Source organism: Vollenhovia emeryi, unplaced genomic scaffold (assembly GCF_000949405.1).
Source record: "Vollenhovia emeryi isolate VEMERY1.0 unplaced genomic scaffold, V.emery_V1.0 DF939290.1, whole genome shotgun sequence".
NCBI classification, from domain to species: Eukaryota; Metazoa; Arthropoda; class Insecta; order Hymenoptera; family Formicidae; genus Vollenhovia; species Vollenhovia emeryi.
This window is the reverse complement of record NW_011967076.1, coordinates 166210-183134: the sequence shown is the minus strand read 5'-3', so window position 1 is coordinate 183134 and position 16925 is coordinate 166210. Positions and strand designations below refer to the sequence as shown.

Below are 16925 nucleotides of genomic sequence, written 5' to 3'. Positions count from 1 at the left end.
ATTATTTCACGTTAAATTACAATCTATATTTGGGATTTGACTTAATGTAATGATATCTTTGTATTTCTCGCATTCTCTTTATAGATTAAAAATATTTTTGTGTAAAAAAAACTGGAAATCATTCAACACTCTTAATATCCCAAGTAAGTAAGCTCAGTATCTAGCGGTAGAGATCCTGCATCGTGTGTAATAAAATTTAATTCGTTCGTAATTTATGTTTTAGTGATTCACTCGTGGATCCTCTGAACGTGGACACCAATAATATGGAGCGCTCGCCCGAAACCATAGAATGCGTACCCGAATACGACTTATTGTCAGATAGAATCAAACGACACATCGCCAGGAAAAGAAAACGGGGAGAAGATCCGAGGAGGCAGAACTTGAGTCGGAACCAAGTCGACAAGAAGGAATCTAAACTTTTCTTGGAATGCGCCACGTGCGGCAAACGTTTCAGCCAGAAAGCTACCATGATAAAACACATGAGCCTGCACAAATATCAGTGTCAAACCTGCTGCCTGAGCTTTGGTCTGAAGCGAGAGCTCAAGTGCCACATCATGAACGTTCACGGACCTCTTCTGTATCCCTGCAGCATCTGCGACTACAAGAGCAACAACAAGTGTACCCTGAAGGACCATTTCATACGGAAACATACCAGCGGCTTCCAGCACTCCTGTACGGTCTGCAAGAAGCAGTTCAAAATAAAAAATGACCTAAAGCAACACATGAATCAGGTGCACAGCGGCGAGCCGCCTATTATCTGCAGCATCTGCGGACATGCCTGCAAGAACGTACCCGCCATCAAGGCGCACATGAAGTATCGACATTACAAGCCAGCTTACGAGTGTAAGATATGTAAGCGTGGATTAACCACGCAAGAGAATCTTGACCAACACCTGATCTGGCACGAGCGAAAGGAGAAAGTCGTCTGTCCCACCTGCGGCAAGACTTTCGGCCAGAAGAGAGACTTGGATCTCCACCTGAGGATCCATCAGGGTATCCGGCCGTTCTCCTGTCCGGTCTGCGGTAAAACCTTCCCAAGAAAGACCGCGCAAGAGCAACACATATTAATTCACACCGGCAAAAAGCCGTACATCTGCGACATATGCGGACATACTTTCGCGCAGAAACCGGGACTTATCTGCCACAGGAAGCGACATCCCGGACCGCTGCCGCCGTTGCCTGTCGTATCCATTAAGAAAATAATCATGGACTTTACGCAAGAATTGGTCTCCTCTACGCAACAAGACAAAATAGATAGCTAAATATATATTAGCAAACAAATTGCTTCAACGTATCGGCGATGAGAGTAATTAAATTCATTTACATTAATACCGGGATATACATAGGATTAATTAAATTTGCAAAAAGCACGCGACATCTATTGTTTTTAGCAATTCACGAATTTTGCAATTTCTTTCTTTCAATATCGAGATTTCCCTAGCGGAAAAAATTTCTTCAAATAACTACAAAAATTGACTCGAAATAAAAATTTGTAGAAATTTTTATATTTTCGTTGAAACACTTTTTTTGCAAAAATATCTACGAAATAGTACCACAAATTACAATGTTCTCAAATCAAGAAATTATTGCAAACAGTATTTCATGAAAATGTACAATTTTGTAAAAATTTGTACAAAACTTTACTAGTTTTAAAAATTTAAGAAACAACAAAATCTTAGAGAATTAAAACATCTGCTTACTCGTAGAATATTACAAAAATTAACAAAAGTGTTTCAATTCTAGCATTTTCATATTAACTTTTATAAGATTTCTTTTATTTACGTAGAATTTCTTAGATTCTGACAGTTATATTTAATTTTTTTGTAGAATTTTGTAGAATTATTTCCGACAGGGTTCTCTTAAAAAAACAATTTTCTTAAAAAATGCAGTTTTTAGAATGAACAGTTGACACAATCGACACATTGATCTATTAAAACAATAGTTAAATAATAATAATCCAGTCTCTGTCGTGGTTAAGTCAATTCTAAATAACATAGTTTTTCATTAGGCGTATCACCTAATTAAAAATTTACCAAACTAACACGTATTTTACATAAAAGTGGTGAAAAGTGAACTTTTTGATAGAGAACAATTTTGTAAATTCTAAGCATAATTAACGATGAATATTTTTCGGTCCTATTTAGATATAAATCAAATTGAAATTTAAACGCCCATTGAATTAGGACCTAGGCAAGGTGGTGGCCATTAAATTGCTTAGTGAATCCATATACCGTATTTTTCCTTCTCTGTATTGCGCGCCGTTACTATCGGACATATAACACAGATTTTCCCCTCGGTAGGATCATTCTCGTCAGTGAATTCACATGTTCTAAAAATCGCAGAGCGATTTTTACAAATTATTTTAACTTAATTTTAATGCTATACTTAAGGAAAAATACGGTATATGGATTCACTAAGCAATTTAATGGCCACCACCTTGCCTAGGTCCTAATTCAATGGGCGTTTAAATTTCAATTTGATCTAAGCATAATTGTTTATTATAAAAGTGTCCATTTATTTAAAAAGACTGCTATTAAATCTATACGCTTTTCAATCAACCTTTTATACGCGACACATGCGGGAGTCGGGATCGGCTTCGGAACTGTCGAATTAACTGCTTTTTTATTACAATTACATAATTGTAAATTGTTTTACATTCGTTATATAAATTGTTCTAATTCTATGTATAACTTTTTAGGGAAGCAAAATTCGCGGAAATTGACATTCGAAAGTTTTTATACGTGCGAGTACTCCATCGTATTTCAAAATTATGAAAAAAAATTTTATTTGCATGTTTACGTTGCAGTGTATATAAATAATTATGTATTACTTCTTCTAAATAAAAGGAAAAAATTGCCTAGTAATCTTGATATTATTTTTTCTAAATTTATAAAGAGATGATTAATTATCAGAACATTAAAAATAAATGCTTGGGTACAATGCGCATAATAATTTGTTATATAATTATAAAGGAAAGTCCCATATTATGCGATAGGCTCCTAATATGAGATAGCGGATTTTCTGCTAAATTAACAGGCTGTTGGTTCCATCATGAATTTATTGCTCTTGGAGAGAAATCTGTTTAGTGGAAAATTGATTGTTAGATCGTGTAATCTTTGAAGAAAGATTTGTGATTGTATTTGAACGTTGAAAACATACTATCTCACATTAGAATCCTATCTCATAATAAAGGACTTTCTTCTTTGTATTTTTTTTTGTAGCTTCTTCCATATTTATATATTTATAAGATAGTGATCTGTTGCCGCTTTTATTTGTTTTACAAGACTAACGTATATTTAATATCGTAGCTAACAGGACAAAATAATGTTGTTTTCTTTTAAAAAATTATTATATTTGAAGTCTATCCGAAGGGAATATTTCCAAGTTAGCTGTAAAATCTTGTAACTTAATTTTGTAACGGTTGTGTAACTCGTCCTTATAGGTTCTATTTTACTTTTACAAAAGCCAAGTTTTGCAGAATTAACATGTTAGTATATTGTTAATGTTTCTCATGTTATCGCATCTATTTGAAGACAAGTGGTAAAAAGGGTAGGTAGCGCTCACACAGTGAAGAAGTAAAAATATAAATCATTAAAGATTTCTACAAGTAAATTATAAAAATGCTAGCGTTAATTTGTCAGCGGGAAATCGTTTCAATTAATGTTTGCTTCCCTGCGAAATTCTGCCGTGAGACGCGTATTTTTACTATCCTCCCCTTCTTTCAGGCAACGACGGGGCAGATCGCGCGCCGTTCACCAGTGCGTCAAGTGCGGGGCTCGTTTCTGTCACACGCGCAAGCTCGTGGAGCACCTGAAGAATCTGCACAACATCGACCGGGCGTTCAGCTGCGACGAGTGCAACAAGACATTTCGCAGCCCGATGAACATAGCTCGCCACAAACTGATCCACACGGGGCTGAGAGTGTTCGTCTGCGATCTCTGCGAGTATCGCACCAACCAGAAGTCCAATTTGGAGTGCCATCGCCGGCGGCACGCCAAGGACTATAGCTTCAAATGCGAGACGTGCGGCAAGGGCTTTTTCCACAGGACCGAATACCTGGAGCATCAGAACGCGCATACGAATAAGAATCTGTATCGTTGCGAGCACTGCGGCAAGCATTACTTGTACAAGAAGAACTTGTCCGTGCACCTGATGACGTATCACGCCGGCAAACAGACCGCCGCGGCGACGAGGAATGCGAGGGCCAGGCACGCGTGCAAGTTCTGCCCGGAGAGATTCGTGTACAAGAGGCTGCTGGAGAGGCACATGAAGAGCCAGCACGGATTCGCGGACGCCCCGGCGAAGCACCTGTGCGACGTGTGTGGCGCGGAATTGTCGTCGAGGAGACGACTAATGGTGCATAGGCGCAGTCACGCGGGCGTAAGGATTTTTGAGTGCGACACGTGCAACAAGAGGTTCGCCAGTAAGGAGAACCTGGGCATCCACAAGCGGACGCACACGGGCGACAAGCCGTACGTGTGCCCGCAGTGCGGCCGCAGCTTCACGCAGAGGACATCTCTGGTCCTGCATCAGCGGTACCACTCGGGTCACAGGCCTTACCAGTGTCAGGAGTGCGGCAAGGGATTCGTGTCCAACACCTTGCTCAAGAGGCACAGCAAGGTGCACGAGAGGGCCAGACAGCAGATGCTGTGAGACGGAACTTCCGAATCCGAATACATTTCGATTCTCTGTATAATTAGGATTGACCTGTCGACTGCGATTGTAATATTTTGTAATAAATGCAGCGTAAGCAATTTGGAATGAGAAATGATTTTACGTCTTACAAATTTGCGATTGAATCTCGTTCGCCACCTGCGGCTCTTTAACGATCTGCAATCCGTGAGTTCTCCTCAGCTGCGGAAACACACTTATCCTAGGTAACGAGAAATGAGTGTTAGTAGAACATCAGTTACGTTGCGACGGCACTTTATGTAAATGTGTATCGATTATTGCAGCCAGTGGACGAATAATTACGATTTGAAGATGAAGAACGAGGACCTGCCTGATCTTGGACAGAAGTGAGTTGAATACAATATTAAGAGATTACAGGACTTTGAAAGTTTTTAAAAATTGAAAACTCTTCTTTCATTTTCCACTGGTTTCAAATCGTAAAGAATGGAGCTCACGATTAATAATTATAAGTAAATTATTAATAATAAAACTTACAAAGTCTATTCCCCGAAACTTTCAACACGGTTTTCTCAAAACAGTATTTTTGAAAACCATAACTCAAACACGGTTTATCCAATTAATTTTAAGCTTAAAAGTTTTAATAACATTTTGTTTCGGTTTACAGTTATTTTCAATCTTTTTCGTAAGTTATAATAAAAATGAATGAAATTTTCATGAAAAACCAATTCTTATGTTTAAATGTATTAAACTTCGCGAAAAATATTATTCATTAAAATATCAATGAGAATTAACAAAAATTTTAGAAATTGACATCGAAAACCTTTCTTTTTATGTCATAAAATGTTTAAATTTAATTTTTAAACTAAGTTAAATTAAAGTTTAATCGCTGGCTACACTTTTTAAATAGCACTGAAGAGAAGAGCCACCCAGATAGCACAAAGATGAACATAAGTTCACAGAGAATTCATTTTAATGAAAACATACAGAATTAGAAAAATGAATATCTGAAGAATTCTTGAAGAATTAGTCTCAATCAGTTCGTCTTGAAGTATTCTTCTGAAGTTCATTATAATGAATACTTCGCGATTCAGTACTGTGAATACTTAAAGAATTTATGAGGAATTATTTGTCATGCGCGAGTATCCGCTAACCGCCATCCGGACGTTCTTGTGCAGCGTGTTACCACGTGCAATATTTTGTGTGCGTAACGTTATGTGCAATAAGTAGTTCTATTGTGTAAAAGAAAGAATCGAACGACGAGAACCGAAACGGAAGAATCATCCGATTGTCAACGAGCTTCGGTTGCGAGTATCTCACTGTTGAGTGAGAAATTATAATAATGGTGTAATGTTACTGCATATTAGATGTGTACATACATTGGGTAAATATTTTGTAATCCTCTTTGTTCTAACACTATTCCCCTTGAATTCATAAAGTTTACGTTTATTGAATTCGAGATGAATACTTTAAGAAGTTGTCAGGAAAACAATTTATGGTGCATGTAAATTCCTCTGTCTCTCTTATTGTATTCTTCTATGAATTCCTAAAGAATTACAATTCAGAAAAAAGAAAACTTAAAGAATACTTTGTGAATTCAGTGTGCTATCTGGGCAATCCCAAACTATATAGAAAATAGATCTATTACGAAATAGCTGTAAACCGAAACAAAATATTTTAATGAATAATGAAAGGTCTTTGTAGATATTTGTTAGCTTAGTGACTTAAATATTCATGGCGGCAGTTTGTGTTAGGGGAAATAATTGTATAGATCTGACGAAATCTATCTTAAACAAATTGCAATGTAGATAAATTATCGATTCAGGTCTGTAAAGCGAAATGACTCGTCACGGAAACGCTTGTCGTTTTGAACGGTTGCAGATTCGAAGGCGGCGAAAAGACCTGCGAGCTGTGCCAGGCAAAATTTCACTTCGTTACTAGACTGGTCGCGCACCTGAGGATAGCGCACGGCATCCTCCGGCCGTTCAAATGCATCACCTGCGGCAAGAATTATCCACAGCAGTTCATGCTTAACGCCCACGTGAAGAAGTCGCACACGCCGAAGACCGTGCCCTGTACCCAGTGCAGCTTCATGGGTGTCAACGTGGCCGACGTGGAGAGACACAGACGGCGACGACACCGTGCCCCACCGAAGTTCACGTGCGAGATTTGCAGTCAGGATTTTCCCGACAAGGATACTCTGATCGCGCACAGGACGATGCACGACTTCATGCAATATCAGCTATGCAACGCGTGCGGTAGCATCTTCAACGATGTGTACAGGTATTTTCTTGATCGCCGAATCTGCTGTTATCACCGAACACTAAAACTCAAATCATACACGTTTAGAGTTTTTCTTGAATTCAGACCAAGTCTAATTCTGTTTTTACAACCCGGTAAAAAATGTTTCTGCCATGAACATGAATAAATATATAGAAGTATATAAAAATATACGTGAAATATATCTATACATAGTTTTACATTGTATATTTCTATATAATTTTATACAATTTTACACAGATTTGTATCAATTTATAGATTTATACATGTTTTTATATTTAAAAAATTTTATGTAAAGAATTGCTTATTTATAATTTTATATAATACTATACAGGGTGGTCAATTTAAGTGTGGACATGGAAATATCTCGAAAACTATGTATCGGATCAAAAAAATGGTCGGAGTAAAAGTTGTTTGTCTCGAAGGGGCCTATCCATTGGAACCAAAACCCTGTGAGGGGGGGGAGGGGTAACTTTGAAATCTTCAATGGAAACCCCCATTGTTTATTATACTATTTTATTCTACTAATTAATATGAATAACTTTTGTCTGAAACATTTTTTTATTTACCTAATACTTTTTGAGATATTCAAGATAAAATTGATAACTTTTTCGATATTTAGCTCACGATATCTCAACAACGTTTGTTGAGGGACAATAACTGTTGTCGCAGGGAAAAGTAGTACAGGATTTTTTTATTTGATTTGGTCTCAGGAATATGCTGTTCCAATAGTGCTCCAATTATGGAAAATTTTTGTGTAATGTAACATCCACAAAATTTACATACGCAAAAATTTTTAATAATTAGAGCACTATTGGAACAGCATATTCCTGAGACCAAATCAAGTAAAAAAATCCTGTACTACTTTTCCCTCCGACAAATAGTTGTTGAGATATTATGAGCTAAATATCGAAAAAGTTATCAATTTTATCTTGAATATCTCAAAAAGTATTAGGCAAATAAAAAAAATGTTTCAGACAAAAGTTATTCATATTAATTAGTAGAATAAAATAGTATAATAAACAATGGGGGTTTCCATTGAAGATTTCAAAGTTACCCCTCCCAAACCTCAGAGGGTGGGGGTGGGGGGGGGGTCAATTTTGGTTCCAATGGATAGGCCCCTTCGAGACAAACAACTTTTACTCCGATCATTTTTTTGATCCGATGCATAGTTTTCGAGCTATTTCCATGTCCACACATCCTGTGTATTTATGCATGCTCATGCATGAAAAATTTTTTACTGGGAAATTTCCCGAACGCCCCTAGTAGCACAGTGCTTCGGCTAAACATTGGCCCAATACAACCAAATATTGGGCCAATATTTAACCAATGTTTGGCCAATGCACTGTGTTACTAGGGGAATTTCTACTAAAACAGCTCCTTCTTTGTTAACTTGATTTGTTTGTCAGCAGCCTATGTACTTAATCTGCTCTAGAAAATAAATTCTAAAGCTTCTCCCTTTGGAATTCAAAATAATATCACAATATCTTAAATCAATTATATGATATCGAGGTGAATTGTAAAGGAATATATTGCGTAGCCTGAAGGAACACAATCGTCTCTACCACTACGATTCTGCATCGGACGAGAAGTCGTTCGAGGAGTCCAGCGAGAACGGGTCCGAGTACAAATGCGACGTTTGCGGCAAGGTCTACAAGTATAGGTCAATGCTGAAGCAGCACAAGATCAGGGCCCACGATGACCCGTCGAACCATGAGAGGCGCAGGTACCTTTGTGCGCTGTGTGGCAAGGAGTTGAAGACCGCGAAGGGCCTCGAAATCCACAACAGATCGCACACTGGCGAGAAGCCGTATACCTGCGAGGTGTGCGGCAAGTGTTTCGCCTGTAAGACGCTGTTAAGGACCCACAATGTTACCCATACTGGAGAGCGGAAGTACTCGTGCAACGTATGCGGCAAGGCTTTCACGCAGAGGTCCACTCTGGTTGTTCACAAGCGATATCACACGGGCGAACGACCCTACGTTTGTCCTCGGTGCGGTAAAGGTTTTGTCACACGAACTGTCCTTAATACTCACATGAAGTCCTGTCGTTGAGGTGGTCTTCTCTTGTCTTCACGGGATTTATCGAGTCAACGCGAAGGAATCTAGATCACCCAAATGTTTGGGAAATATCCAACGGACATTTGAAGGCGTTACGATCTCTTAAATAATTTTTTATATTATTTTTTACTTGATAACGAAAGGCTTGGATAATGAATCCCTTCGCACAACTAAAGTTCCGAAGATATAACAATTAAAGATTCAACTTTTTTTACCTCAGGATGAATATATTTTAGATAAATATATTTTCTAATTTTAATGACGAAGAAACCGTCCGTGATACTAATAATAAAAAAGATCATATCTTTTTTTCACATATTAGTGTGACATCTATTGTTAAGTATAAGCGATGTAATAATGCATAGATTACTGCAATAAATAGATTTACATACAAAACATTACAATAAAATACTCTTTTCTTTATATTGTTTTGTTAGACTTGAGTAATAGAAAACGAAGAATATTTAAAAGTATCAATGAGATACATTTTCAACCCAACTTAAAATTGTAGTTTTATTACATTTTTAATATTTATAAAAATATTTTTGATTGTGATATTGTATAATGTTATTCGTTATATGAGAACATACAGGTATTAGTATTCGTTTTATAAAGTAGGTATAGTTGCATAGTTAATACGTTATTTTGATGTATATACATTTTTCTATAAACAAGCACTGCCATTTTAGATTACTATTTATTCCTTGTGGATAATGTAAGAAAATAAAGGGAAAAAATACAATTTAATTATTTTATGTATATAAATCGAAAGCTTTTATATATTAAATAAATAATAAACTTTATAATATGCACTATTATGTCCAAACATGCACATATATCAGTTATTTAAAACTTGAATAAAAATTGATTGTTAATCAGTTTTTATATTTTTATATTTTTATACATTATAGTGCTTGTTGCTCTTATAGTGCAATCACATTTTTCTTCATTCTTGGACAATTAAAAAAATTGTCTTTTTATCATTATTTTAATTATTATGTTATTTGATAAAAAAAGAAGGCATGTTCTATGACATTATAAAACATCAACATCAAAATAGATATAATTTTTTTTGCCAAATCAAAAACATTCAAAATTATTGACGAAAACAAGATCTTCAATAGAAGAATAGGATCGAGGTGGGATCTTCAATTCGAAAGTCGACTCCTTGTTCGTGCATTTTGCGATCGTATCGATAATTAATATCGTGCAGTATAGCACGATTTTGAGTATTGATATTCCGAGGTTTTACATGTATTGTCCTGAAATCTGCAATCACGTTCATTCAATCAGATTAGTGTCAGTAAATTCCGATTAGAGTCGTAAGAAACATTCCTACTTACGGGTTTTGCGTTCGGCTTGAAGCTGACATATTTCGAGTAAAGTTTCGAGACTTCTTATTATTCCGTCATACTGCAATCTTGTCAAGCGCTTGCAACGTATCAACATGGACACCAATAAATCGTCGAGCGATTCGCGATTGTTCCTAAGCTGCAGCATAACTTCAACTGTAAGAGCAGATATGTTTCCTCGTCCCGTTACGATTTATAATGACAGATACAGAATGCGTTCACCAAAAGGAGCTTACTTTGTAATTTGTTTTATAAAGTTTATATAACAATTTCGACAGCATTAGCAAATGTTTTATTTTACATCGTTACATCTCAAAAATTGATTACTAGCAGCTTATGTTGATTATATAGTTTGTAAAATACCTAATGTATTCGTGTATTGATTAATTATCAAACCGATCGTGTTTCTGAAATTCCGTGACCTGCTCTGATCCCATACATGCCCGCTGAACATGTGGAACTTAGCAAGGGGGACACTAGGCAATAGCAGGTAGTACATATCCTCGTAATGTGAGATGTTCACTAAAAATCAGACTTGAAAAGCTGAATGGTGCAATAATTCTCAATAAGTCTGCCGTAAATTACACATATATGCAGAAAATTTAACCTATTTTTATAAAAATTAATTTTTATGTTTACTAATGTCACTTTAAGAATCTGTAATAATGAAAAATAAAGAAAGGTTTGAAAATTATCTGTCTAATTGCGTTTAATCGAACTACGAAGACCAACGAACTTGAAGTTAACAAAAAAAAAACAGAAACGGATTCAAATCTATTTTAGCCTAAGAGAAAGTAATTTTGGAGCATCCGTTTAGCGGCATTTTGTTATACCTATAGTATAGGACACTGTCAAATCGGGGCAAGCTAACACCAAGTTGCGCCAGGCAGCGTCCGCTACCATGTGCTGCCTAGAGTCCGAGTCTCTTACGGATATGTATAGATACTTTAGCGTTTTTGATGCTCCATTTGCAAGAGCGTCGAGAGCGTGGTTTGATAAAGCCGGATAGTCCAACTTTAACAAAGTTAGCGCATGAAAACGACCTAGCAGACGCAAGTATCTAGAAAATAATTGAAACACATTGCGTTAAGAATACAGAATTGTCAACGATAAAAATAAATCCTGTAGTTGCGGAAAGTACACTTGAGATTTCCGTTTAACACAATTTATTCTTATTTGTGTATGCATATACACACACACATTTTTTTATAACGGGACACATAAAGATACCGCAAAAATATTATATTATGTTTATATAATAATATAACAATTTCTAGCATCTTTGCATACCTTGGGTTGTCGTGAGGGGCTTGCCATTCTCTGAAAGCACCGCGGAGATCCAGGGAGACTAGATGTTCACCAGATCCTTTGACAACTGTCCCCAGCAGTCGCAACACGTCTGCCACGCCGAAGTCTGCGTTTAATAGGCTCAGGATCTCCAGACTGCGCTGACCGCTGTAAAGGCCAATGTCCACGATGCTAGAACTTGGTCCAAGTTCTAGCATCGTGGACATTGGGCTTAAAACAAGTGAAACGATCAATTCTTAAATCCCGTCCGTTGAATCGACACGGGAACGGAAGAGATTACCGTAGAAAGTTTGCCAAGGCACAGAGCAGCGTTCCCCGATTACCCCATTTGTAGCCGAACACCCAGTTTGTCAGTATCAGTCGCCGCAGCTGCACGTCCTTGGCGCGTACGATCGCAAGAAAATCGGCGCCCGCCTCGGCTTGAGTGTTGTATCTGATCCTGATCTGCCTTGGCGAAATATACGGCCGCGAAAACGCGAGCTCCAGGCTGCGCATATGCTGTCCATATTTCGCCTGTCAATAAATAAACGTAAATAAATAAATTGATATTACGTCGGCATTTATGCAGATAACTGTCGAGCAGTACGACATGATAAAATTTCTAGTCAGGATAGTTTTCGAAGCGACGGTTAGACCGGAGATCGATGAGGACTCCTCGACAGATTCTTCGAGAAAGTTTAATTTTATAAAAATATTGTATTACAGAGCGAGTGTCTTTTCACTACCGAAATATTTATTCCCATCCTTTGCCTCTATTTTCCAAAGTGGATTGGTTTCTTCTCGAACTGTATTTTGTTCTTCAAGCTTACACTTTCGATTTTGCTCGGTCTTAAATTCTACCGTGATTCAATTAAGTTAAATTCACCGGGAAGAAACTTTCGCGGATGACGGAAAATTGTCTTACGGCTAGCTCTCCTGCTAGTGGAAAGTCGCCACGCAGATCGCGATCGATGAGGACTGTGACGGATCGCCAGAGCACGGGTGAGGACAGCGAGCGATTCCATGACCGGCAGACCTGGCTGACGCTGGCGCGATCGGCGCGATCGAGATGGCCGAATATCTGTGTCAATATCAGCTCAGGTAACTGATCCCACATCTCCCGCCTTCAGCTTGACCCGTCCTCATCTCTTCTAGGCGGTCGTTGGCCTAAATTATCGTTGGTCGTTTTATTCGGGTCCCGTTGCCGAACTTCGTCAATTGCTCTTGTCACAAGCGATCGATCACAAACAAGTGGACTGAAGTGTGTCCCGAAATGATGAAAGAATTTATTTCATACATCGGACACGTCATGTCTCATTAGTTAATTAATTACAAAGTATAACAATATATAACATTAATATAAATGCAATATAACACGCGTGTGTTTACGCCATGTGTTTTACAATTAGAATAGTTTCTAGTGTTTTTCCTTTATTATATGTATAGTTGAATACTTTAAAAGTTACAACATACTTGTAATAAAATATTATAAGCAACTTTGTCAATTTTAAAGATATTTCGAATTTACTTGCACCATGTATTTTAAATTGGTTCTGATTAAATCTGGTTAAATATGTTCATTTAGAATGAAACATGCATTAAAACTGAAAGTCTGTTTTTTGCAAAAGTAAAAATCATATAAAGGTGGAATGTATAATAAATGTTATTAATACAGATTTATTACCACAACTTTGAAAATATTAATTTATCTTCTTAATTTATTAATCTATCTTATGGCAATAAATTTGTGGCGATATTAATAGCTGTATTTTTAATTCCTTATTTTATAATTGCTGAAAGAAAAATGTTACATACGTATTTGTAAAATATTGCGTAACATTATACATAATTTATCGTTACGCGATAAAGCGACAAGTTAATTGTCTTTATTACGAGAATGAAAACGCAGTCCCCAAAATAAACAGTCGTTGATGGTTTCCGGTTAATAAATATTTAATTAAAATTATCAGGATCATTCACAAGCCTTTTTAATCATACTTCATAACTCTTCATACAAAATAAAAATGATTCTATATAAAAACTTTATTCAATTTGTCTATTGGCGCTAAATACATGGTGGAAAAATAATTAATTACAAACAAACGATTGCACATAGGAGATATTTAAAAATACGTTCAATTGGCGCAAAGTGTCTTTCCAAGAGGCGAGTTTGCACCCCCTGATGCAGCCTAGCCCTTTGACTATATAAAAGGCCTAGCCCGAATCGGAACACTGGTTCCGCTCTTTGACGGAACTCCGCTTCAGGTGCTCCAGCCCGTTACAGAGTTATTAATTATAAAGGGGTAGTAATATTGACGTGTCTTTTCTCTTTTAAACTATATAAAATATCTTTTCTACGTTAAATCTAGGATAATGTTCGTACAATAATCCGTGTTGCATCGTTAAAACAAATTTCAACAAATTACTATTTTTGGACACTCAGACACTTAAAAAATATATAATTTTGAAATGTATATTAGTTAAGTGACAACATTCCATGTATCTAGAAATAATGTTGGAATGGAATGTTGTCACTTAACTAATATATTACATAGTAAATTTTTTATATGTAGATAATTATAGTTTTATTTAATATCATGGACAACCCTGCGAGAAGTTAACTAACACAAAAAATTAAAAGCACAATATATAACGCTCACATAAGCGTTGAAACTTGGAAATAATACATAAATACAATTTTTTTAATCATTTTCCTTCTCGCAAAGTTGTCTCGCATCTAAAAATGTGTTACATAAAACAACCGCTTATAAGAAAAAGATAATTTCTTTACAAACTGGAAAATCTACCATAGGAATTCCGGATCAATTTGATCTGCTAAAAAGTGTTTACCTCGATCTATGCCATTGTTGAAATTAAATACATGAATATTACGAATTATTTTTGCAAGAGGCGCCAATTCAATAGATGTCTTTATTTCTACAATGGCATAAATCGTGGTTTTATCACAATGTTTTTCCTTTCTTGACTACATTTTGTAAACAGACGGTTGTAAGTTTAGCGGGTTGGCACGAATCTCCAGTTCTTTTCGAGCATCAAGAGTCTTCAGCAGCGGTGTCGCATAAAACATGCGTAGAGTACTACTGCAGTGCCAATATCGAAAGCTGAAGTTATTTTATTGATTTTTAGTCTCTACAAATATTAACGTAATTCATAACAATGCAGACATAAAATCTACAAGTGTTAATCAAATTGAAACTCGCAAGCTGCGAACATGTACTTCAAAAAAATTGGCTTCAGCTGGGCTTTTGGTATATCAAAATGTATTATCAATATTTATAGCGTCTAACACCACATGGAAAATTTTTCGTATGGTGTTGAGGCCGGGTCTACTGAAAAGAATTCTATAATTAATTATAGCAATTACACAGTAAAAAAGGTGTCTGATTAAAAAAACTGATTAAATAACTAGCCAGTTGGGTTGACTATAAGTTTTCTGATGTACAACCTAACCAGATAACATGACGATACATGAAAAGGCACTCCCTAGGAATAGAACTAATAATCAGCAATGATCAAAACTTGTCTTACGCATGTTATTCACGCTGCCATTTGTTCCTTCCTAGACGAGAGAAAGAAGGAAGAAAAGCTGCGAGATATTTTTGCGGCGACGATCGGCAACACTGTGAAATTAAATCAAAGTCTTGGGCGCTTTATTCTTCTTCGATTACTTCTCACTCGTGAACCTTGTTGTCCTTTCTATCACCTAAGAAATAAAGACAGGGTGGGGGTACAACAAGAGAGCCGGCGATACGCCGGGACGCAAACACACCGCTGTAGTCCCTACGAACTTGGCACTGCGGACACCTTAAATACACAAACACACAGTGATATATTTTACCTTCATTGCCACTATTGCCAGCGATATACTAGGAAACACACCGTGCAACCGCCGGAGCCTAACGAGACGGCATTCCGCTGAGTCGGCACGAGATAAATAAACGCGACCTCGTGAGCGGCTTTTTTTGGGTGTGTTTCCCTCTACGGGGGCGTCGTCAACCGTTAGGTTATCCTCGCGAGCGGCAAGAAACGGTCTCCGTCTGCCCGCTGCCGTACTAACATATGCCGCGGTCCGGGCGGCGGGTTCAATTGGAAACAATCGAGCGAAACGGCACTGCTCGCGGCAAGTCGGTTGCGATCTACCAGGCGGCGACTAGAACGGGGTCATTGGCGCGCTTTTAGAAAGGGGAGGAAGAGTTAAGCCCGTATCAGACTACGGATTGGGATTGGGATTAGATTGAAATTTGACCAATCAGAGTAAAGTTTACTAATCTCAAGTTCAGTAACTTTTACTCTGATTGGTCAAATTTCAATCTAATCCCAATCTCAATCCGTAGTCTGATACGGGCTTTAAGGCCTTCACACATAAAATTCCGTAAGGACGTAAAACGTAAGCATAAGAAAATCGACCAATCACAGTCGAGAACGTAAGGCAATGACGCAAGCAGTAGCAAATCCAACCTGTTGATTTTGTTCCGCTTACGTTTTACGTCCTTACGGAATTTTATGTGTGAAGGCCTATACGTGCGCAAACGTACCTTCTCTTTCTCGTCGCTCACTGTCCTGGACGACGACGAGCCCTCGGTCGTCCCGCCGTCGCCGCCGCCGTCGCCGTTCACAGGAGCGAGCTCGCGCGAACGCAGACGAAATGGCCGTATCAGCTTCAAGGAGCTGGGAGCCAATAACAAAGAAGAAGAACGCAGACGAAGCTGAAGCTGAAGCTGAACCTGAACCGGATAGCGACCGCCTCCTCTCCCCTCGCACGTTTCTCTTGTTCTCGCAGCCAACAAGCCCCACGACGGTTGGTGGACAAGTGATGTTCCATACCTAAAGCCCGCTGCAGACGATGCTATTTTTCCTGCTGGATTGCTTGCGATTTAGTAAATTACTATCGTTGCACCACTCAGCACTCAGGATTCCTAGTAGTTTAGTAAATTGCAAGCAATCCAGCAGGAAAAATAGCATCGTCTGCAGCGGGCTTAATTCCATACCTTTGACTATATAACCAGGGAGTGCAGACTCCCATCTTGATGGGGGGACAGCTAGTGTCCCTAGAATAGATCTATTCCAATCAGGATGCCAACAGAGAGAAGCCTGAGAGATGTCACGGCCCCGTTTTTCGTGATACGCGAATGCGATACGCCCTCTGTGGACATTGAAAACGTGGACATTGAACTACGTAGCCAATTTGCACATTTTGCTAAGTGGGTAACGCAGATTTGCACAATTTTATCCCCGTCCCGCGCTATGGTTAGATCCCATGCAATGATCTTGTACTTAAAATAATCTTAAGTACAAG

At 37.8% G+C, this 16925-nt stretch overlaps 4 protein-coding genes across 8 annotated transcripts; 3 read left to right on the top strand and 1 right to left on the bottom strand.

The window, feature by feature from the left end:
* The first annotated feature begins 263 nt into the window (after positions 1 to 263).
* Positions 264 to 1262, top strand: LOC105559109 (zinc finger protein 525-like). Its single transcript, XM_012007172.1, has one exon. It carries the CDS (start codon positions 264 to 266, stop codon positions 1260 to 1262), a length of 999 nt encoding a protein of 332 aa, XP_011862562.1.
* Positions 1263 to 3879: 2617 nt separating this feature from the next.
* LOC105559107 (zinc finger protein 239-like) lies at positions 3880 to 4653 on the top strand. Its single transcript, XM_012007171.1, has one exon. It carries the CDS (start codon positions 3880 to 3882, stop codon positions 4651 to 4653), a length of 774 nt encoding a protein of 257 aa, XP_011862561.1.
* A 10-nt stretch (positions 4654 to 4663) lies between these two features.
* LOC105559105 (zinc finger protein 239-like) lies at positions 4664 to 9365 on the top strand. Its single transcript, XM_012007166.1, has 4 exons — positions 4664 to 4877; positions 4956 to 5018; positions 6511 to 6912; positions 8450 to 9365. Exons 1-4 carry the CDS (start codon positions 4768 to 4770, stop codon positions 8961 to 8963), a joined length of 1089 nt encoding a protein of 362 aa, XP_011862556.1. The 5' UTR covers positions 4664 to 4767; the 3' UTR covers positions 8964 to 9365.
* Positions 9366 to 9453: 88 nt separating this feature from the next.
* On the bottom strand, positions 9454 to 15780 carry LOC105559106 (F-box only protein 39-like). 5 transcript variants are annotated; one of them, XM_012007169.1, is made up of 8 exons: positions 15468 to 15780; positions 15158 to 15332; positions 11910 to 12142; positions 11612 to 11776; positions 11155 to 11381; positions 10685 to 10843; positions 10313 to 10477; positions 9454 to 10238 (listed from the first exon to the last, which is right to left on the bottom strand). In XM_012007169.1, the coding sequence occupies exons 3-8, from the start codon at positions 12122 to 12124 to the stop codon at positions 10087 to 10089; spliced, it is 1083 nt and encodes a 360-aa protein (XP_011862559.1). In that variant the 5' UTR covers positions 12125 to 12142; positions 15158 to 15332; positions 15468 to 15780; the 3' UTR covers positions 9454 to 10086. The 5 variants fall into 5 exon arrangements, 4 of the variants coding, with proteins under 4 accessions (XP_011862559.1, XP_011862560.1, XP_011862557.1 ...); XM_012007170.1 differs by having other exon boundaries at positions 15158 to 15433; positions 15509 to 15780; XM_012007167.1 differs by lacking the exons at positions 15158 to 15332; positions 15468 to 15780 and adding an exon at positions 12534 to 13060.
* Between the last annotated feature and the right edge of the window lie 1145 nt (positions 15781 to 16925).

Bases quoted from the DNA above. Each gene is read 5' to 3' on its own strand.
- LOC105559109 (XM_012007172.1), top strand. From the start codon at position 264: ATGGAGCGCTCGCCCGAAACCATAGAATGCGTACCCGAATACGACTTA.
- LOC105559107 (XM_012007171.1), top strand. From the start codon at position 3,880: ATGAACATAGCTCGCCACAAACTGATCCACACGGGGCTGAGAGTGTTC.
- LOC105559105 (XM_012007166.1), top strand. From the start codon at position 4,768: ATGATTTTACGTCTTACAAATTTGCGATTGAATCTCGTTCGCCACCTG. The intron at 5,019-6,510 runs GTGAGTTGAATA...GAACGGTTGCAG, and splicing joins CTGCCTGATCTTGGACAGAA to ATTCGAAGGCGGCGAAAAGA. The intron at 6,913-8,449 runs GTATTTTCTTGA...TATATTGCGTAG, and splicing joins ATCTTCAACGATGTGTACAG to CCTGAAGGAACACAATCGTC.
- LOC105559106 (XM_012007167.1), bottom strand. From the start codon at position 12,725: ATGTGGGATCAGTTACCTGAGCTGATATTGACACAGATATTCGGCCAT. The intron at 10,844-11,154 runs GTATAACAAAAT...TCTGATTTTTAG, and splicing joins GACAGTGTCCTATACTATAG to TGAACATCTCACATTACGAG. The intron at 10,478-10,684 runs GTATTTTACAAA...CTGCTCTTACAG, and splicing joins TCAATACACGAATACATTAG to TTGAAGTTATGCTGCAGCTT.